General features: G+C 39.6%; 2 protein-coding genes across 2 annotated transcripts in view; both read right to left on the reverse strand.

Annotated features, from left to right (window-relative positions):
- LOC134660083 (la-related protein 1) overlaps positions 1-20,035 on the reverse strand; it is a 109,165-nt gene extending 89,130 nt beyond the window's left edge. Inside the window, exon 1 of the mRNA XM_063515783.1 lies at positions 19,591-20,035. Coding sequence (XP_063371853.1) covers positions 19,591-19,956 — 366 coding nt within the window. The 5' untranslated portion in view covers positions 19,957-20,035. The remainder of the gene's footprint in view (positions 1-19,590) is intronic.
- Positions 20,036-21,014: 979 nt separating this feature from the next.
- On the reverse strand, positions 21,015-22,488 carry LOC134660266 (uncharacterized). Its single transcript, XM_063516009.1, has 2 exons — positions 22,353-22,488; positions 21,015-22,011 (listed from the first exon to the last, which is right to left on the reverse strand). The coding sequence occupies exon 2, from the start codon at positions 22,005-22,007 to the stop codon at positions 21,045-21,047; it is 963 nt and encodes a 320-aa protein (XP_063372079.1). The 5' UTR covers positions 22,008-22,011; positions 22,353-22,488; the 3' UTR covers positions 21,015-21,044.
- Between the last annotated feature and the right edge of the window lie 263 nt (positions 22,489-22,751).

Here is a 22,751-nt window from a genome sequence, read left to right on the forward strand (position 1 = left end):
TCCCACTGTCGTAGTGATGAGTAGGACATCAATTTAAAATGAGTTTGTATGAGTACCTCATTTTCTAAAATGAGGTGTTACAATGTCTTACTTCAAATGAGGTGAGGTACCTACTAGCATATTTTCAGCGTCGACTATTCCATTAATTCCAACAGCGACAATTTTTTTAATGTATAGTCATTTTTATGTACTCATCACTTCCTTTATAAATAAATAAATCTATCTATCTATATATTGTTATACGCTACAGTATTATAGGTAGTTGTTTGTGATGCGCGCGAGTACATGAGTAAAATGAATAGAGGAGTGAAGTAAGACATTTTTGCGGTACGAAGTATTGCGACAAATTAACAAAATGAGTGGTACAAATGAGGTGCCTCACGAGTGAGCGACTCAACACTACACTGTCGGTCAAATGCCTTTCGGCGACTATATTTAAGGTACTTTTTAATCATTTTTGTTACAAGATTGAACCGACACTGTCTCGTCGTCTAAAAAGCGATTACAAGTTGATATCGAAATAAAACACTAGTAGCTTGGTGTATATGCTAAAACCAGCGACCCGCCCCGGCTTCGCACGGGTTAACAAATTATACATAAACCTTCCTCTTGAATCACTCTATCGATGAAAAAAACCGCATCAAAATCCGTTGCGTAGTTTTAAAGATCTTAGCATACATAGGGACAGACAGCGGGATGCGACTTTGTTTTATACTATGTAAGGAAAAGGACGCTTGGCACGAGGAATCTCGTACTCCGACCAGTCTGCTCCTGTCTCTATCGCACGCGCGTATTTATATTGCCGTCCCGCTCATGATGCAGGTTGTCAATGTCACTGTGAGAGCGTAACATCAATATAATTATGCGTGTGCAATAGAGATAGCAACAGACGGGTCCATTGTAGGATAGAATAGAAATAATTTTATTCGTGAGCACAAACACAAAATTATAATATACATAACAGAGAAGAAAAGGATAGAGTGCCACGAAATGGTCTCACCTCAGCATGTTGCTGGCGACTTCCAGCGCTGATCTTGTACGTAAATGCTTGTGGTAACCTTCCTTCCTGTTTACGGTTCCGTCACACAGTCGCGTTTTCCGGGCGGGGCGTGAGCGGGGCGCACCGCTTTTACATATAAAACGCTCACGCCCCGCCCGGAAAACGCGCCTGTGTGACGGAACCTTTAGCTGTCAATTTAGTAGAGTTTAGAACACTTCTTTCGTCACAGCATTTCCACATAATTAGAAATAGCCTAAGGTGGTTCACTCTGTTGCTGCTCCCGGATGTGACGCCAGTTCACACAGACTAAGGTTATTTCTGATTAATTTGGTACCTATTTAACACATTCATTGCCACCCAGCCAAACAAGACATCCGCACCAGGCCACAACAATTTCGTCATATAAAGCTGTAGTACCAAGATCTCGGCTATCTAGTCGTCCGGTTTATGTTAAAACCGGACAAGTGCGAGTCGGACCCGCCCACCGAAGGTTCCGTACTTTTTAGTATTTTTTGTTATAGCGGCAACAGAAATACATCATCTGTGAAAATTTCAACTGTCTAGCTATCACGGTTCATGAGATACAGCCTGGTGACAGACGGACAGTAGGGTCTTAGTAATAGGGTCGCGTTTTTACCCTTTGGGTACGGAACACTAAAAAATTAACTTGACCTGTACTACTAATAACCAAAACACTTTAAATCATTCAACGTGCATTCAACACTCATTGACGCAATTATTTATACAATACTATGCATATATGTGACGTCCCACGGGTAAAGATATTAAGGTGGGCGCGCTCTCATGTGTCGGAACTTTTAAATTCCTTTACAGCAACAATCTTAACTGTCAATTTTTAGCACTACATAATTATTTTTTATGCATTTTCTCTCGAAAGGAAAGCGGCATTTGGTGAAGTGGAACTGCTGATTAAATCATATGCATACTATTTTGTAAAACCGCTTGTCAAATCTTATACCATCAGACCTAAGATCAGATCAGATCTAACCTTACTCTTGGCCGCACAGCCAACTGCTGTAACGGGGTGTCAACAGTAAACATTATTATATTTAGCCGGCTGGTTATTTTGAACGGTCTGTCAAGGCTGTCGGCATTGTTTGGCGTCACTATCATTATGAAAATTGATGGTCGCTGGTGCAATCGGTCGAACAGTTCGATGGATGAGATGGATCTTCTTCCTCGCGTTGTCCCGGCATTTTTGCCACGGCTCAAGGGAGCCTGGGGTCCGCTTGGCAACTAATTCCAGAAATTGGCGTGGGCACTAAAGCGAAAGCGATTGCCATCTCACCTTCCAACCCAGAGGGTAAACTAGGCCCGTATTGGGATTAGTCCGGTTTCCTCGCGATGTTTTCCTTCACCGAAAAGCGACTGGAAATATCAAATGATATATCGATATCGAACAGTTCGATGGATAAAACATTAAAAATAGAGACATAACACTATTTAAGACTGGGGGCAGATTAACTAGAAAAAGGAGCATAAAATACAACTCGCGGTCCAAAGTTCTAATATAAAGATGCTCTCTTACAAACAGCAACAATCACACATCGATGGGCCTTATTACAAAAGGCATAAGGTCCACCGATGTACAGTTAACAGTGTGGGCGACGGTAACAATCTATGAGAGCGCAACCGCATTTCAGTTACATACACGTTTGACAGACAAAATCTAGGCGCAAGTCTGGGAAAAGATCAACTCAACTATAAGATGGAGAATAAAACTGTGAATAAACTGTCGATCACGGTATTTACGGACTTATACGACCTTCAAACTTTCAAGAAAAGTGCGAACTCCCATCTTAAAGCAACGCATTTGTAACGTCCTGGTATTACATGTGTCCATGGGTAAAGGTAAGTGGTTACCATCACGCAAGAAAGAAAGAGGCAGTGGAGAAAATCAGGCAGCTAAAAATTTCATTTTAATCTACCTTCCTGTCCTCAGGATCAAAGACTTAAGGTTCCGATCACAAAGGCGCGTTTTCCGGGCGGGGAGTGAGCGTTTTATATGTAAAAGCGGCGCCCCGCCCGGAAAACGCGCCTGTGTGATGAAGCCTTAAAGAGCAATCATAATAGAACTTAAAAAAATAGGTTTCGTTCAGTTAATGAGATAGCGTCCTCATTTGTCATGCTCATGTCATTTGCATTTTCAAGATGCTGAGTTGCTGAGTAAAGCTGTCAAAAGAAAAACTGGCGAGCGAACATAAGCTTCGTTTCATTTCTCTTTCTATTTATTTGTATGTTAAGAAAGACGGAAAACGAATCAAATAACTAACTTCATCAATCACCTTCAGAAAATAATTGCAATGCAGGTTTTCCGACATGTCAGGATATTTGGTCCCTCGTCGGGATCGGGATTGCGGAGGGACTTGGTGAATGAAAGTCAGGGTTTTTTAGAACCCCAACTACTAGAAACTAGCTAAGTTGGAGTGGAGCAGATGAAAGGAAGGTTATGTTGATACAAAAACATATATGCTATACATATATGCTATATGCATATATGGTATGTATGCTAGTTTTAAGGTATTTATGTATGGGCCACTAGTTGCCTGAAATAAACGATTTCATTCATTCATTAAAAAGCGGCCAAGTGCGAGTCGGACTCGCCCATGAAGGGTTCCGTATTTAGGCGATTTATGACGTATAAAAAAAAACTACTTACAAGATCTCGTTCAAACCAATTTTCGGTGGAAGTTTACATGGTAATGTACAGAAGTTACAGGGGGGGGGACACACATTTTACCACTTTGGAAGTGTCTCTCGCGCAAACTATTCAGTTTAGAAAAAAATGATATTAGAAACCTCAATATCATTTTTGAAGACCTATCCATAGATACCCCACACGTATGGGTTTGATGAAAAAAAAAATTTTGAGTTTCAATTCGAAGTGTGGGGAACCCCAAAAATTTATTGTTTTTTTTTTTCTATTTATGTGTGAAAATCTTAATGCGGTTCACAGAATACATCTACTTACCAAGTTTCAACAGTATAGTTCTTATAGTTTCGGAGAAAAGTGGCTGTGACATACGGACGGACAGACAGACGGACAGCCGGACAGACGGACAGACAGACAGACAGACAGACATGACGAATCTATAAGGGTTCCGTTTTTTGCCATTTGGCTACGGAACCCTAAAAAGGGATTTAATGAGCGCTTTAACGTAATGGCAACGGTAAATCTTGGACGATATATCGTTCACGACAGTATAAAAGGGTGAATCAACTTTTTCTTGTCACTCGTTGCCAAGGTTACGTTGTGCTGGGTCACTCTTTAAAACCAATTTTTTTGGCATTTAAATTCACCAAACACGCTTTTTTGTGATACTTATAAACCCTTACCATTGAGGGTCGTCTATCAAGCGTGTCAGAAGAAGGTAGTGCACAAAATCTTCTAACAAACTTCTTCTTCTAACAAATTGTCTCTTGGCTGACCGGACAGAATAACAACAAGAAATAGTTGATCCACCCAAAAGCGACTTCATACAAACTCAATCTCATTTTGGAAGAAATACCGCCCAGGATATGTCAGTATTTTTTGGATAATGTTCGGCCTTTTGTCAGGATATTCCATTTTTTCATATGGCAACCAATTTATTGCAAAGATCTAACGGTTTAGCCAAGATCGTAATCCGTAGTCGCCGACGCAGAAGTACATAAACAAAATATTAACAAAGCAGGTCTGTCGAAACTACTCGAAACTATGGGACGTAAAATAAGTAATTTAAGAAACGTTACATATCTGAATAAACTGACTGTTTGGCATCCGTCCAAGATTATTATTGTGGTGTTCTGGGCCTTTTTGAGAGAGACATCGACCAATCTGTGATCTATTGTGGCGGCCTTTTAAAGTTTCATTACTTATGTCCGTTGAATCTAGGAAATTCCTCTGGACCGTAATCCGTACCTCACAAGGTTGCAATACGGCGCCTTAAGTAGGTACTCCTTTTTGTTAGGGTTCCGTATCCAAAGGAAAAAACGGTACCCTATTACTAAGACTCCACTGTCCGTCTGTCACCAGGCTGTATCTCACGAACCATGATAGCTAAACAGTTGAAATTTTCACAGACGATGTATTTCTGTTGCCGCTATTTAACCACAAATACTAAAAACAGATTAAAATAAATATCTAATTGGGAGCCATACAACAAACGTGGTTGGCGGTTGTTTGCTCTATATAACGGAATGGTACGGAACCCTTTGCGCGAGAGTCCGACTCGCACTTGGCCCGTTTTTTGACATTAGCCCACTTTTTACTAAAACTAAAAGATCTTACCCCTGAATTTTTTATGATTTTTCGATATGTTGTCAATTAGTCACTACAAAAACAACAAAAAAAAAAGTGGCCTTATAACAATGATTTATAACTCAAGATAGGTTATAGGCGTTCCAAAATTGAAGCGCTTAACTTGTGACAAATTGGACAAGTTGCCTTTAGACGCGGCTAGACAAGCGAGAAATGTGCACGTGCTAACGAGCTCCCGCACACCGAAAGAGAAAGAGACGACCTTATGTTTAACAACGAGTGTGACAAATATGGATGGAATGAGAACATTAATCAAATATAACAGATTTTTTCGTTGGCACAGAAATAAATATGGAAGTATTTTTTGTGGTCCTCAAGTATGAGTATAACCTATCTATGGTTATATAATATCATTGCCTTATAAAGGACGATGGTAACAAGGGGATTAGTGGTCCGCAGGAACAGTGAATGTGCATTGCTGTTGGTCTGTCGAAAGAATAGGACGTTAAAGAAGTAATTTAAGAAGCGTTACATAGTATAAAGTTATAAACTGGTTGTTTGGCATCCGTCCAAGCTTACTATCAGCCGCTGCTGTGTCAACGGTTCTGTATTTTTGTCTGCATATAGAACTGGCTGAGCGACGTTAAGTTAGCTGCAGATCCAAATAGAAGATACACTAGGGACTTCTCTAATTGTCTGGAATGTCTTCTATCCTTATTTTAATTTTTAACAAGCAGAAACGTCTGCGAACGATGCTATTAAGCTTAGAAAATAATAAAAGTGGAAACATTACTGTCTCGGGTGAGACTTGAAGTCACGGCCTCTGGATCGATACTCCAGAGCTTCTGCCATCTGAGCCACCAAGACCTTATCCTTAGCCAGCAAATCTTTCCACCATATATATGTGGGTCAAGGGGACCCTAACGACATCTATCGTAAAGCACTTCTTAAACGTCTTCTATCCTTGTTTTCCAAGACAGTATTATGAGGCTGCTCTAGTTTTTCGTCACAGAATACAAATTCATCTCACGCGTGCCTCGAAAGTATTGTTAGATCTATCTTTTTTCTGATTTGCTTCGGAAATGCCGTATAATGAAAGTCATATCATAGATGGTCAACTCTTAAAAGATTGTGACCTGATCCCTCGATTGTTTTTTAAACAACATTTATTTACGGAGAGAACGGTGTTTTTTCTCGCCGAACGACACGAACTTCAATATTCTATTGGATTATCTGAACGTGCCCTACCGAATGTCTACCTACCAATGGGGGCTCCTTATAAATCGTAATTTAAACACGCGTCACACTTACATACTGTTTGAGATTGTATTTTGTTCAAATCAACATCATATGTGTTACCACTGCTGCCAGTGCATTAAAGGTTCCGTCACACAGGCGCGTTTTCCGGGCGGGGCGTGAGCGGAGGTGAGCGTTTTATATGTAAAAGCGACGCGCCCCGCTCACGGCCTCGCCCGGAAAACGCGCCTGTGTGACGGAACCTTAAGATATAAGGTCGAAATTACTGGACTTGATGAAAATGCCAACCAAAAGCATCTTGGCAACATAATGTGAAAATTTAACATTTCATCACAAATATCATACACAATGTAGGCGTAATGGTACCGACCTTAGCTTTCATTATAAATCTCAAAGGTGACATTTTCGTTTGTGAAAATTATCGTGGTTAAATCCACATCGCGTACGGTGATCTCACTGGCCATAATAAGGATGTTAGAGATGACATAATGATCAGTTTGCTTGTACAGTTTACTGTAGCATAACAATCAGAACTCACAACTCATCACGCAAAAAATATCAATAACATATAATAGTACCTACATCCTGACGTTTCGAACCCTTTATAGCGTTCTTGGTCAGTCACCCGTTGACCACGAACGCTGTTTGAAACGTCGGGATGTAGTATAAATTCAACATACGTGATATAATCCGTTTTAATAGTTTTATTTCATGAGTAACTATCGCGGTAACCGAAGACAATATTAAAATAGTAGTGTGTCTACTTGTTTAGTAAACCTGGTTGTTTCTGACGTAAAAGATCGATAATTTTCAAGGAAAAGAATTCATTTATGGCCAATAACTTGTTTTTAATTAATTGCAAGTGTCGTAACGAAAGTGAGAAATTGTATCAAGCGCGTTACGATTTTGTAACCAGTTTTAATAATGTGGGTCACTGTTGTTGATGAAGTTCTTTTTTAGAGCGTTTTACAAAAAAATCTACTTTGTCGAGACGCGTATGGCAGTTACCTGAATAACCTGTAGAAATCTGTATTATATATCATTGAATTTAAAGCTCAGTTATCATGCCAAATATGTATAGGCATCTTAGCTTTATAAGAAGTGTAAAAAAAAACGTCATCACAGTACCTACTGAGGCTACTGATACTTAAAAGTTAGAAGGGTAACACACGTCGACACATTGCCAGACAGTAGCCTGTGCAGTGTTTCCTAAGGGAACTTCACTGTCCCCCTACATGTACCTGAAAGGCCAAAGGAGGCTCAACCAGGAAGAGTTCGGGGTATAAAAAAATATAAATAGCTTAATTTAACACTCTTCTGGAACGCCCTTTTAATGGGACCCCAAATGGGCTAACGCAAATATAAGGGTGTTAAACCGACTTGAGTGCGATTTTCTACAATAAAAGGTTTGTGATAGATTTAAGGCTTGGCCAGACACAGAGCGCGACTTGGCGCGACGCAGCGCCGCGTCCGCGCCGCGTGATGCCGACGCGATGACTGTTCAAACAGGGCGCGCGCGGACCGCGCTCTCAACACGCCCTCATCGCGCGCGCGAACGCGGCGCGGCCGCGCGGGAACGCGGCGCGGCCGCGCGCCACCGCTCGCTGCCTAACGTCCGATCCGGCTGATGTGACCCAGCGCAACGCGGCGGCCCGCCGCGTCCCGCCGCGTCCGCGCGGCGCAGCGCTGCGCGGACGCAAGGGGCCGCGCGGCGCGGGGCGCGACAGAAGCGGGGCGTGATACCGGCGGGACGCAGTCTGTTTGACGTCGGTAACCTGTTAGCATGTGCCGCGGTCGCGCGGCGCGGACGCGTCGCTGCGTCGCGCTCTGTGTCTGGCCAAGCCTTTAATTCACTAGATCGCGATGTTTTGTTATTGGTTTTTTAATGTGTTTCAGAAATTTCTTTGCTTTACTTTTCTGATATTGGATTTTCCGTTTCTCCCTTCTGTATGTAAATCAACAGATCTAGATCTATTCTAGATCGAAGCCTTGATATCGAAGGACGCTCGCCCACGCGCTCGCATCATTATGATTTATGCCATGTAAACCTGGCTATGATCCAGTGCTGCGTCACGAAATGTCAACGCCTCTGTGACGTCACGACCTTGTTGGTCATCTTATTTCTGTCATTCTTTGTCTTGTGGTTTCGTGGTAGTTCGGTAGGAGTATGGACCCACAGATAATGGTACATATATCACTCAACTATGAGCTTTTTTTATCGATGCGTTTACGCATACCGCCTGATCCGGGGGAACCAGTCAGACGCACTAACCAATGGTAGGAGTACCAGCTAAAACCCTCCTGGTGTTCCGCATGAATAATATAGGTATGTAGTTTACATACGTTAATGAGACATTTGGCTGTGTCCATTACCTCGGTCAATAGACATTCCATAGCCAAATCATTCTAATTCCATATTAGACAGTGCCAAATTGTTAATATTGTGTAAGGATTTCCCAGAGACAAGACATCCTCTAGACTGAGCATAGTAACGCTACCCCCTCTGCCACTTATACGGTAGTTTTGCTCCATCTTCGAGTCAATCCCGTGCCGTGATTGGTCAGTGTCTTTGAACGGACCAATCACGGCACGGGATTCGCTCACCTCGTCCCCCCGCACCCCCGTATTTTTGGCAGCATCGGTTTCATGAAATAATTGCTCTAAACTCCGTCTAGAGGATTCCTAGTCTATGGGATTTCCCAACCAGATCCCCGGCAGGTTTCGGCATAACAATCATGTTTCGGCCGAAGATTAGTTTTCGGCCAAAAAACTGCAGAGCCTTTCGGCCGCGCCAAAACTAACAAAATTGCACTTTCTGATCGCATTTGGCTGATTTTCTATTATGATAAGTAAATTCTAATTAGTCGTTCTTAATTAGAATAGGCGTGGTCCAATCAGCAGCAGAAGTTGCTAAGCGGGCGAGGTGTTTAAAATTACCTTAACACGCTCTTATTCCACTGATTTAAACTTTCACGATTTTTACACATTATCCTGAGACCAAGTTCTCAAGAGACCAAGTCTCTCAAGACAGGCTCTCGCAAGTGGCAACGGACAGTGGCGGGTAAGAAACTAAGAAAATACGAAAGCCATATATGAGAAAAAGTCCTTGAAGAAAGTCAATCACGAACTCACGAAAACTATTAATACCGAAGTCCCAGCCTGATGATAACGACGGACCAGTGATTGAATAACCCACGTGAAAATTACAATCGGCTTCACAACAAACCTAAGAGCAACGAACGCAAATTAATTGCAGTCACCATCCCTTCTTACCTATATATTTACACTAGTATTTATCTATCTCCCTTACGCTGGGCACGATGCTGGTATTCGGTCTGGTTCTTCTACTCCCGTCAACTCCTATCCTCGACTGCACCAGCCCCACACTCCCCACCTGTATTATTGGCTCGCCGGTGTCTCGGACAGGAAGGTCAGTTGAGCATGCCGGGGCGGCAGATGATGGGAGGAATACACGAGTAGGCCCGAATACACGCCCTAGCTGGGAACAGGTTTGTCTGGACGGTAGTTGTTAGCATACCGTAGCATACGCCTCTGACGGCTCTGACCGACGGCCTGGATCGTGCCAGCGCGTGCATTTGAGCAAGCTCGATGAGCCTCTCCGTCCCTCCCTCTCTTGTGTGACCAACGCTTCTGCGTCCTTGCAGCAGAACTGCTGGCTGGCGCAGTCACTTAACGGTAACGGTAACGGTTATACCGAGACCACGGGGACAACGCCGTCCTCGAAACGTCGGAGGTAAATCTTAAAACTTAGATACGCGATTAAGTCCCGTTGTACAATTTAATAACGCTCTTATTCTCTTAACAATAAAGTCGCGTCAACTGGATTTTTACTTTTTTATAGCACTTGCACGAATTATAGATGTTTCATTGTTCATATGTCTAAAAGAAAGGCCATCGACATTTTTTACGGTGATCTAACACGTCTACAAAAGTTTCCATTCTATTAAACACTAGCTACCCGCCCCGGCTTCGCACGGGTTAACAAATTATACATAAACCTTCCTGTTGAATCACTCTATCTATTAAAAAAGCCGCATCAAAAATTGCGTAGTTTTAACGATCTAAGCATATATACAGACAGACACGACAGCGGGAAGCGAATTTGTTTTATACTATGTAGTGATAGTGAAGTAGTAACAGAAATATTTTGGCTATGGTCTAAGATAGGTGTGAAAAGATAAGTGCGAATGAGACAGTGAAAGTGGTTCAACGTAATAAGGAAGCCGAATATTGCATAAATGTTAGAACTTCCGTTATCCGCGTCCTTCGCTTGACTCACACTTGATATATGTATTATGTAACAAGCAATGTGCTAAAATAATGCTAAATAAACGTGTCACAAGCGTATTTTAGATACAAAGTAACTAATTTAAATCTTTAACAAGCAGAAACGTCTGCGAACGATACTATTAAGCTTAAGGCTTCGTCATCGTCACACAGGCGCGTTTTACGGGCGGCGTGTGAGCGGGGCTCGCCGCTTTTACATATAAAACGCTCACGCGCCGCGCGCCCGGAAAACGCGCCTGTGTGACGAAGCCTTTAAGGATAAAACTAAAAGTGGAAAAATTACTGTCTTGGGTGAGACTTGAAGTCACGGCTTCTGGATCGATACTCCAGCGCTTTGCCATCTGAGCTACCAAGACCTCATCCATAGCCAGCAATTCTTTCCACCATAAATAAACAACAACCACCAAAACACAACACAACACAAGTTTTTTTTACACATTAAAAAATATGACCAAGTAAGAGTCGGAATCGAGCACCAAGCGTTTCGTTTCGTTACATCCAATCCAACGCATCATGCAAGATAGATTAGATAGAGTCTGTGCGGAAAGAGAAGAGTCGTGGAAATCGTGGAATGTACGGGGCCCAATTAGGGTTACCAGATGACAGGAATTTTCCTGACATGTCAGTAATTTTGGCATTTTGTCAGGAATGGGGACGGAACACGAAAATGTCAGGAAGTTTTTGAATTGATAGACTTTATTGACGATTTTTGCCTCCCCCCTCCCTAAAATCATCCAAAAATCACGCTTCGAATGACCCCGTTTCCTCCTACGTCATGCTACCATCATCATCACGTAATTTATGAATAGCCCCCTGGACGGAATTCTTTTTATTCGATCAGTAAAAGATACCTATTTTGCGTTAGGAAAAACAATTTATTAAATATAGAGCTATCTCTTCCAGACAACTTTCGGTAGCGGAAAGAATTTAACGAGAGGACCAATACGATGTCTGTCCGTCTGTCACAAGCTGTTTTACGAGTAGCAGTAAAGCCGCAAATTAATTACGATTATCACCCGCAAATCCCGTGATTAGATATAAAAATTTTATAAATTTATTATGTTACTATTATCTTAATGATCTGATTATCGTTTGTATACTTTGTATCTCACTAAATTGATATTTAACGATAGGAAATCTCTTACTTTTAAGTCTGATTAAAATATTTTTTAAGTTAAATTCATATGAAAGTACAGTCGCCATCAGATATATCGGAGCGGCCGAGATGTTCACATTTTTATGAACAAAGCTTCTAATATCATTACCATCAAGAAGTTAAAGTACATGTTCATATATTTATGAGCACCTCGGCCGCTCCGATATCTGAGATGGTGACTATCACTTCACTACAGAGTATAAAACAAAGTCGCTTATTCCCGCTGTCTGTCTGTCTGTCTGTATGTATGATAAAGATAAGATAAAAGATAGTTTATTCAAGTAGGCATAATTACAATGCGCTTATGAACGTCAAACGTGCGTATGCTTAGTTCTTTAAAACTACGCAACGGATTTTGATGCGGTTTTTTTTTAATAGATATCATTTTCAATTAAAATTTTTTAAGGAGATTTTTTTATTTATTTCTAAATTATTTATTTTTAAATTAAAAATATAATAATTTAAAAGAGTGGAAGGAAGAGGAAGGTTTATGTATAATTTGTTAACCCGTGCGAAGCCGGGGCGGGTCGCTAGTACTAGATAAATCAATTAAAAATTATTAAAAAGAGTTGGATTTATTGTGACATCGCTGTCTTTTTTATTTTATGATATAGGTGGCAAACGAGCAGACGGATCGCCTAACGGTAAGCGATTACCGTCGTCCATGGACACCCGCAAAACCAGAGGGGTTGCAAGTGATTTGCCGGCCTTTTAAGATGGGAGTACGCTCTTTTCTTGGAGGTTTGAAATATACCGTTTAGATTTCCTAGAATAGTATAACATGAACATTTTACATTTTTTATTTTTGGTTATACAGTGTGTGGCCTATAACGCGGGAGAATAATTAAAACGTAGATTCTACTCCTCAAACTAGACAATGTTTGTTCAGCAACTTTTAAAAATAACTTGTGGTTTGTATTTTAAAACACTTTAAAATTTAATCGAACACGCAATGTATCACGAAATTGATTATGCCTGTACGGTGACAAGACTGACGGGCGATGTCAATTAGACGGAATTTAAAGTACATTGAAAATATTATTTAGTTTGTTTGAAAAAGGGACAATTTTAAGACTACATAATTTCAAAAAGTTGTCGAACAAAAGTTTTATTGTTTGAGTAGTAGAATCTACGTTTTAATTATTCTCCCGCGTTATAGGCCACACACTGTATACAATTGACTTACTAAATTATGTTTGCATATGCCAATCTCATTACCCATGTAAATAATGTAAAAAAGTTATATAGTTACCTAGATAATAAGAAGTTATTTCGTAGGTACGCCAAAGGCACGTCGCGCCGAAGAAATATATACATACCTACAACACATACTTACATGAATGTATATCAACATACATAATATCTCAAAACGAATCACAAGAAATCATGAAAATAGTCCAAATTTAAAGCAAATTTTTATCTTATCGCCAGTTATGAAACTTTACAGATAGGTGTTAAGATACCGATACCGACATAACCTCCAAGTCGGCCACATGCTGCCACATATGCGCACGCGTCACTTAACTCACTTATCACCAGACAGCACTTTTCGTTGGCTTCCGAGTCCCCCGTAAGAATGAACGTAGTTGTCGCAGTAAGGCATTATTTAGCATTCCTAACAGCAGAACGAAACACGCACAGCATTCATATATTGGGCGCGCATGTAAACAGTACAATGAAAAATGTATGGACGCAGATTTGTTTGGCAGTTCATTAAGTCTCTTTAAGAGGACTGTATTTTCGCTATTAAAATGAGGGTGTAATGTTGCAAGCAACCCGATAGTAGGCACTTGTTATTTAAGTATTTTCTCTTGCTTAAGCATTTGTTATGTACAATTAGTAGGTACTACTATAAGTTTACACTATTATTTTTCAATTGTACCTCGATACAATTTGTAAATTAGGAAACTATAGGTCTATAAAGGAATCAAATTGTAGCTATTAGCTAAGTTGCTTATTATGTTTATTAAGACGGTTTGTTTCTCAATAATAAAAAAAAACTAGTGTTCGACAAAATGAAACATCGATAAATAACCATCACAATAAGACCGCCTGTTGTTTAACCTATTCTTTTCTGTATTTTTAGGGTTCCGTAGTACCCAAAGGGTAAAAACGGGACCATATTACTAAGACTTCGCTGTCCGTCCGTCTGTCACCAGGCTGTATCTCATGAACCGCGATAGCTAGACAGTTGAAATTTTCACAAATGATGTATCTCTGTTGCCGCTATAACAACAAATACTAAAAATAAAATAAATATTTAAGGGGGGCTCCCATACAACAAACACGATTTTTTTGCTCTATTTTTTTGTTGAAGGTGCGGAACCCTCCGTGCGCGAGTCCGACTCGCACTTGGCCGGTTTTTTGTATTGTTTTCTGCAATGAGGTGGGCAATAAACAGTACTTGTATTGTTTACACCCCAAGTACTTCCCAATTGTAAATCTGTTATCAATAAGTCAGTCACATAATCACTACATAGTATAAAACAAAGTCGCTTCCCTGTCTGTCTGTCTGTCTGTATGCTTAGGGGGAGGAAAAGGGTCAAGAAAATGCGACATATTGGTGTGTGAGCTTTCAGTCATATTTTTAAACACGAGTATTTTCTTTATTAAGTTATATTCTTGAATAAGTACAGCTTTCCTAAAGCATCATTGAACTATTATTACTAATTAATGTAATATTCTGGGAAAACATATAAAAACTCAAAAATGCGCGTTTTCCCAAAGATAAGACCTAGAGATCCATTTTTCGCCCCCGAAAACCCCCATATATGTAACAGATTTCATCGAAATCGTTAGAGCCGTTTCCGCGAGATCCCCGAAACCTATAAATATATATACAAGAGCTCGTTTAAAGGTATAAAATAGAACCGGCACAGACAACCAGTATTTTGTGCCATGAGTTGATGTTGTTTTGACAACAAACCATAGAAGCGTGCTCACGACCTAAACGCGTAAGCGCCATGAACTTTACGGCGCTTACGACATTTTGGTCGTGTGGTACAGGTTGCGATTGCGACCATTTCATTGTTCAGTATGGCTTCTGCGGGCTCAGCATGGTTCCATTTTTATCGACTATCACTATGCCCGTCACTTTCGCACTTACATACTTGTTAGAACGTGATAGGCATGGTGACAAACGATAAAAATGCGACCGTGCCACAGAATAAATAATAGACCGTGCTACTAGGGCTGTATAGTAATGATAACTCGATGTAAAGCATTGATCAATGCAATGTATTCAATTAAACATTAACACCTCACTTTAAGGCCAGGCTGTGTTTTGGGTCATTCACGTAGATATGGGTACCAAAACAGATGTAGTACATAATTGTTTTACATCGTATTTGCTCGAAAACGTTCGTATTTGTCATGCTACTTCAGTCAACCTCAATAGTTTTTGTACCGAGACTGACTGAAATAGCAAGACTCGTTCGTACGTTTCCGTGAAAATACGATGGAGAACAATTATGCACTACATCTTTATGATCTTTACCAGTAATACAATCGTGTTAATCGTACGATTGTATGCCAATTGGATAAAAAAAAACATATTGCAACTGTACATCGGTGGACCTTGTTACAAAAGGCATAATGTCCACCGATGTACAGTAAACATAACAGTGTAACAACCACTTCTTATCAAGGAAAACAACAAAAACAAAGAAATAGGTGGTAAGGATTAAACTTTATGCTAGCTATATGCTTAAGGGGTTTTCCTATCTGTAATCTGTAGCATCTTAATTTCACTGATTTTACCTTAAATTCCGAAGTTAAACTTCGGTTGAAGGTAGTTGGCCGAGGCGTTCGTATAATTAAATATGTTAGCAGGGGCCAGTACCCAGGTGGGTATGTTTGTGTTGTGTATTCTAATTGCAGAATCAAAACTACTAAGCTGATTTTGGTGAATGAGGTATAAATCGACTCGTTTTTATGACGCGAGTAACATACCTTGTGTCTGTAAGAAGCTTTGTTTTTGCAAAAATGATTATAAGCAGAGATCGGCGGGGGTGAGCTATTTACCTTATAATTTGACATGTATTACATCATATTATAAGGAAAATAGCTCACCTCGCCGATCTCTGATTATAAGATTTGAGAAACTTTTTTTTAAAGTCCGTTAAATAAATAAAAAGTTGCAGCTTGAAAGCGTTTTGGTTGCTAGGTAAGTATAAAATTACTATAGTCTCGTCCTTCCCACCATACTCAGTTTAAGCCATTGAAATTTAAACCAAATTATTTAGAAAATAAAGTTGGTTTTCCTTTGGTTCACGTTTTAATCTGTCAGCTCCCACGGCTCATATAAAAAAAAAGAATATTCAGCGTAACCTCAACCTATCCAGGTTTTTAATTCACAACTTGCTAAAAATGGAATATGTCCTTTTAAAATCACATTGGGCAGGCCAAGGATAAATGAATTATTTTTCAGTGTAAAAATTTAAAAATATTGAGCAATGCTGCTTGTTGTCTCAAATGACTTGCCACTGACGTCTCATGGTGGAAATCTAGTTGCAGTTACAATGTGCAATATATTTCCCAAGTGTGACAAATAGTACTAGAGTACGAGTGTGCAGTCAACAGCAGAAACAGCTAAGCGACGAGGTGTTCAAAATTATCTGAACTCAAGTCTAATCTATCCTCCTTAGGGGTTATATAGAAGACATCACAAAATTCATTCAGTAATTGGGAATCAAGAATACCATCAGAGTAGATACATATCAAAAACACAACTTTTGCTGTAGCAGAGCCAGGCAATCATAAATAATTCAGCCTATATGAGTCCCACTGCTGGACACAGGACTATAGTCCCCACGCTGGCCCAATATAGTGATAACATAATTTTAGGAATTTTTAGTATGAATTATGATGTTTTTTGCAGAATAGAACACCTATAAATGAATGTAATCGCACACACATTTAAAAATAGTATGCAGATAAGAATACTAAATTTCAGTTTATATTAACTCTTACGAATAGGTAGGATAAATGAACTGAGACACAAATATTCATCAAAGCTCGCGCAGAAAATGAAAGTCATCTATCATCCTGTCACCTCAACCTGCAAATATTTGACATATACTATACACAAATATACTTTTCAGTCATTCATGCCAACTTGGACAAATTATTATTATTTGTAAAGCAGGCAGGCAGTTGAAATAACTGATAATGCCTGTAAAGCTTCGAAATAAATTAAAAGTGGAAAATTCACTGTCTTGGGTGGGACTTGAACCCACGACCACTGGATCACTAGTACAGTGTTCTACCATCTGAGCCACCAAGACCGTACCCAATTCAGTGAATATTTCCACTATATATGAGCCCTAGGGAGGCTCATAGCATCGTTTGCAGACGTTTCTGCTTAATACAAAATTAATTTTGATAATGCCTGTATCCAGAGTCATCAACAGTTTTCCGTGTTGAGTAGAATTAGCATTGTGCTTATCTAATGTATTCTTAAACTCATTGACACTTTGGGCCGATACTACGTCTATTTAATGTAAATAAGTTAATTACCCTGTAAATAAGTTAATAGTTGAACCAACCTCAACACAAACATTTACTTCATGGAACACATTATTTGACAATAAACATCAAGTTCCTATGAAAATATGGTGCTTATAGTGCCACTCCCACATTTTGTTACTGCAAAGTGAATGCAGAGTTACCTTAGACAGACTATTATGTTAAGTAACCTAACCTAAAGCTGTAGTGTTTACAATGCATTTTTAGGTTAGGAATTAAATTATTTACACAATATATTTTGCTTTAAGATAAATAAACCTGGTATGGACAGTAATAAAATAGTTAATTTGCAGTTACTGAAAATGACATAACCATGAGTTGCATTATTATTCAAACATCTTAAATTAGTTAAATTTCAATACCATGCTGCATTTAAAACATGGCTGCAAAGGTTATATTATTTTTACTTATTTGAGATTGTTTGCACAATAACCAAAAATTGTGTACCTTCTCACATCAAATAGATCAAAATTAGTGTCACCCTATTTCTAATTGTGATAAAATTGAGACTCAAAGAAAATTGTATCAATAAAATGCTATTTAATTTGAGATTTTATGGCAAATTCAAGGATTACATCTCTTCAGTAAGATTTATATTGTTTTCAAGGAAAGGGCAACTTATTGTGGGTAGTCAATAAGACGTTGATTCCATTAGCATGCAATTAGAATTGACCCTTATTGACAACCAACAATGTTCATTTTGATTTAACACATGACATTTATTCTATGTAAAGGGAATTACCACACTTCATTTATTAACTTTGCATTGACTTTGTACAGAACAAAGTGTAAGAGTGTTATATCATAACACACTTTTATTTACCTTCACTGCATATATGTTAGGTTAGGTAAGGTTAGCTTATCCAATCTTTGTTTATCCAAAATATCTCTTTGTAGGTACTAATGGAGCTTCAAATCTTGTAACTTAAATTTGAACCACTTTCCGGGGTGTGACTGAGCTGAAATTTCGCATACAATATTTCCAATGACAATGCAATATGCTAACATGAAGCTGATCTCATGATGCAGTGGGAAGGTAGCCAAAGGAACTCTTTGATGGAAAAACATAAACACATTGAGTTTAGGCTCATTTGAAAGATCTCGAGATGTACTTAATAGACAGGCAAAGTTGAGAAAGTACTCGGCAATAAAAGTGTATCAAAATATATTTTTGAGGGTTACTTGATTTCAAACAAATTTGATATTAATGATGACATTGCCACAATGTCATTGCAAATAACATGCAGATTTAGCTTTGTGCCTCTATCATATTCGTTTTTGTTGACAGTAGTAGTACCCAGTCTGTGAATGCCATTGTTATGTAGCCATAACAATATATGCCTTATTTTTTAATTGAAAGAAAGGTCTAGCAGTCTTGTCAATACAATACCCTCATAGGCAAATTAACCCTGTACAAGGTTGCAGGGAGTAGAAGCCAGAATAAAAAAAAATTAAGGATTGCACACTGGCACAACTGTTGGATAGATTATCACCTCATACTTTCAGGCGTGTAATGAATCAACGCTATACTGGATTCCTCAAACTAAAAGGCTTTGAAGTCTACTACTCTAAAAGACCTTTGCGGCCTTTTAGATTGAGAACGGCAGTATAATAGTTGCAGTAACATTGTTATGATTACTGCGCTGATAATCTATAAGCGCACTTAATAACAAGTTAAAGCCTTTTGCTAATAATGATTCATATTTCACTGTTTCCATGGTGGTAATAGAACAAGGTACAAAATTGTATGGCTATAGCCATAACTGAACTGAAACTAGATTGTTTTGTTTGACTTTTAACCTTCCATAGCCTTCTGAGATTATGAGATCCGAATCAGTATTTTATTCTAGAATAAAATTCTCAATTATAGTCATACATCAACTAAATTGTAGTACATAATGACAGCTGGTTTTCAAAGGTAGAAAATAGTACGAAATGTTTGTGTTGCACAAGTATTGTACAGTCCGGCAATCATGAAATAAAGGGTAAAGTCTTATCAGAACTGCATTGTTCAATTTGTGGTTAGGATTTGCCAGTTGCATAATACCTGCATAACAACATGTTTGTTTACATGTTACTGACCTGCCAGGGGTTGACCTTTGGGATGGGTGCTTCAACAAATTTCTTAGGCTGATCATCATCTTCTTGCTGCGGTTGGTCAGGGTTCGGCGGCGCCTGGGGGTCTGTGGGCGGCTGAGGCCCTGCCTTGTGCGGCCGCGGCGGCGCTCGGCGCTCCCGCTCGCGCCGCGGCTTGCCCGGCCTCCGCCCGTGCGCTATCACGGGCACGAAGCCCTCCTCCTCCTCAACTTCCACCTGCCGCACCACCACCTCCGGCACCTCCCCCGGCGGAGGCGCCTCAATGTTCTCCTTATTACTTTCGGCTCCCCGAAAGTTTAGCACGGATGCGTACGAGGGCCCGGCGCCCTCGACGGACACGCGCGCGGCCATGCCGCCGCAGCCGCTGCCCTCGTTATATAAGCCCGGGCGCGCGCTCCGCGCCGAACGACGATCACGAGCGCGCCTCCATGCTGCTCAACACGACGGCATGCTGCCGTCTGTACCGCAGATCGCGACCCGATTCCCCCACAGGACGTGACCCGATCGAACCCGCGGTGAAGGTCGAGATTTACTTTAGCCACACGCGAGACTGTCAAGCGCGACACGAGAGCACACCGCTTGGAAATATTCAAGAAATCCTCGCGGCGCACCAGACTGACCCTGGATGGCCCGTATTTACATCGAAAAAATGCACTTCCGTCGTCGAGTTCCAACTTTTTTTCGACACTGAACGCTCCGCACGCACTTTATCTATCGATACCGAGTATAATTCACTTTCAAATCGGCTATTTAGAACAAAAATTCACTAAAGAACCATATTTTGTTCATAATTCACACATGTGGTCGGACGCCCAAAAAGGGATTTTTCCGCAACACACACGGAACTTGCGGAAGGCTTTGACTTCTAATCTTACACGGACGACATTTCGCCGCTAGATGGCGTTAAAACATAACTTTTTATTGCTACGTTCATTTTATCTTGCATTAAATATTTAATTTCGTCAGTATACGTTAATTTCAAGTATTTTGTTTGGCATCATATTATCAATAAAGCTATTTTACGTTTACTTGCGTATCAAAACCAAATATATATTAAAACATCAATAAATGTCCTTCATCATTATGTGAAAAACCTTGGATTAGAACGCAGCATATAGAAAATCATTTTGGACCGATCATTCAATAGAGCAAAATGCGAAAATTATTGTGAAATACCTAACTATTTAGACTTAATTAATTATTTTCTACTCACTAAACACATAAAATTAAATACCTTTAGTCATCAAAACTCTTTTATTTAAATATATCAATACATTCATGTCGTGTGATTTAAATTGTCTATGGTAGTCATGAAAGACCGCCCAATACCTACTCAAAAAAAGAAATTCATTTCAAATTAATTAAATCAAATTAAATTTGACTAAATAGATTCTGAACTTATATGGGATTTTAACTACATTAATATTCTTTAGGAAATATTAACTGCTGTAGGTATTAGTAGGGCAGTACATACCCAAGAAATAACGACAACTACTGCAATAGTGGTAAACGTCCTTGCAAGAACTCATCAAGTAGGGTAAGGGTGCACATACCCAACAGCAAAATAAACAAAGAACAATAGCACATAAATGCGTGCACATAGTTATTTTACTGACTACCACGCTCATGCCCGAGTACCCACATTCCGGGCAGACGATGGGACACGGGCCGAAACCAAGATGTCGAAGTCGAGGTGGTGGTGGCATGGCATTATCTACGTATATGTCGAAAGCCGCGTTGTAATTCGGAGGTGGGCAATGTGGCACAAAGGATGGCGATGGTATAAACGTTCCCATCAATCTCGGTCTTCTCCTGACTGCCATTTGTCTCAAGACGTAGGAATAAGATGGAGGCGCACTTGTCAAGGAATCAGGGGGTGACAGGTCGCCTGGTCTGTGACCAGCATTATTCTGCTTTACGTTCTGACCAAACACACTATACTGTGATTTAGCCATCATATTGCTTAAAACTGAAATATTTAATGTGTCGCTATTGGTCAAACGGGATAAAGCTTGGATGAACAAAGATTGAGGTACATTATCGTCTTGGCGAAATGTCGCTGGATTTAAAGGCTGGGAAGAAATTGGTGATTGAATCTTAAGACCACATCTCCGTGAGGGATGTGTGGCGGGTATTACTACAGACGGAGGTGCACTGATTAAAAGAAGAGGCACAGAATAATTCGCAGTGGTCACAGAAGCTCTTTCTCCGTTAATTGTCTCGGGAGTTGAGTGACTAGTTGGACTTCTTGGAGATTGGATATCTGACGCTGCTTCTAAAGAATGCGAGGCAATTTCACGAGAAGTTATGGAGTCTGTGTTCGGTATTTGGAGTGCTATGTTTGAGGGTATAGGTCGGTCAATACCGTCGTCTCGACTGCTTTTTGAAGTATTTGTCTCCATTTTTCTGCAATAAACATAAGTACACAATAAAAAAAAAATTGAGTTTTGATAAGAGTAGTAGTTGCGGAAAATATATGTGTTTGACGGTAGGACACAATCTGGTATTGGATACTCTAGTAGTAGGTAGTGGGTAAGGTTGGTATTTCACCTATCCAATTTCTTGGTCCAATGCGCATTGTGTCTCACTCTTTCACTAAGCAAAAAGTGCGATGAAAATACACATTGGACAGTTGGAATACCACCCTGTAAAGTAAGCTTTGAGTATTCGGTATTTATGTTGAAAATAAAATTCTAATATTTAAAAAAACTAACTAAGGCTTCAGGATAAGGAACTAAAATACTTACGCATTTCGAGGGTAGGTCAGAAAGATTTATAGCTATCAATTTCAAGAGAAGAATCGTTAAAGTGAAGATATATATTTACTTAATTGTGATAGTTTACATATGAAATAGGTAATGACAAATCTAATAAAATTATGACATTTACCTACTCCATACCTACTCAAATAATGACATGAATCTGACGAGAGATTTCAAAAGAAATGACAGAGATTTCAAAAGAAATAGGCTGAAAGACAATTTGCCTTCGGCTGTGTGAAATGTCAAAAAAATAAAATCTTTTTCTTTGTCTATTGTAAAGCTAAATACATGGAACAAGATTGATTTCGTAAATTTAACTTTAATAATCATTTCCTTTAATAGTTGGAAAAATTAATTTTATATTTGCTTTAATTATGTAAATAG

The sequence above is a fragment of the Cydia amplana genome, chromosome 26 (genome assembly GCF_948474715.1).
Source record: "Cydia amplana chromosome 26, ilCydAmpl1.1, whole genome shotgun sequence".
Classification (NCBI taxonomy): Eukaryota; Metazoa; Arthropoda; class Insecta; order Lepidoptera; family Tortricidae; genus Cydia; species Cydia amplana.

What these genes read in the sequence shown, in the direction of transcription:
- LOC134660266 (XM_063516009.1), bottom strand. Translation starts at nt 22,007, where the DNA reads ATGGAGACAAATACTTCAAAAAGCAGTCGAGACGACGGTATTGACCGA.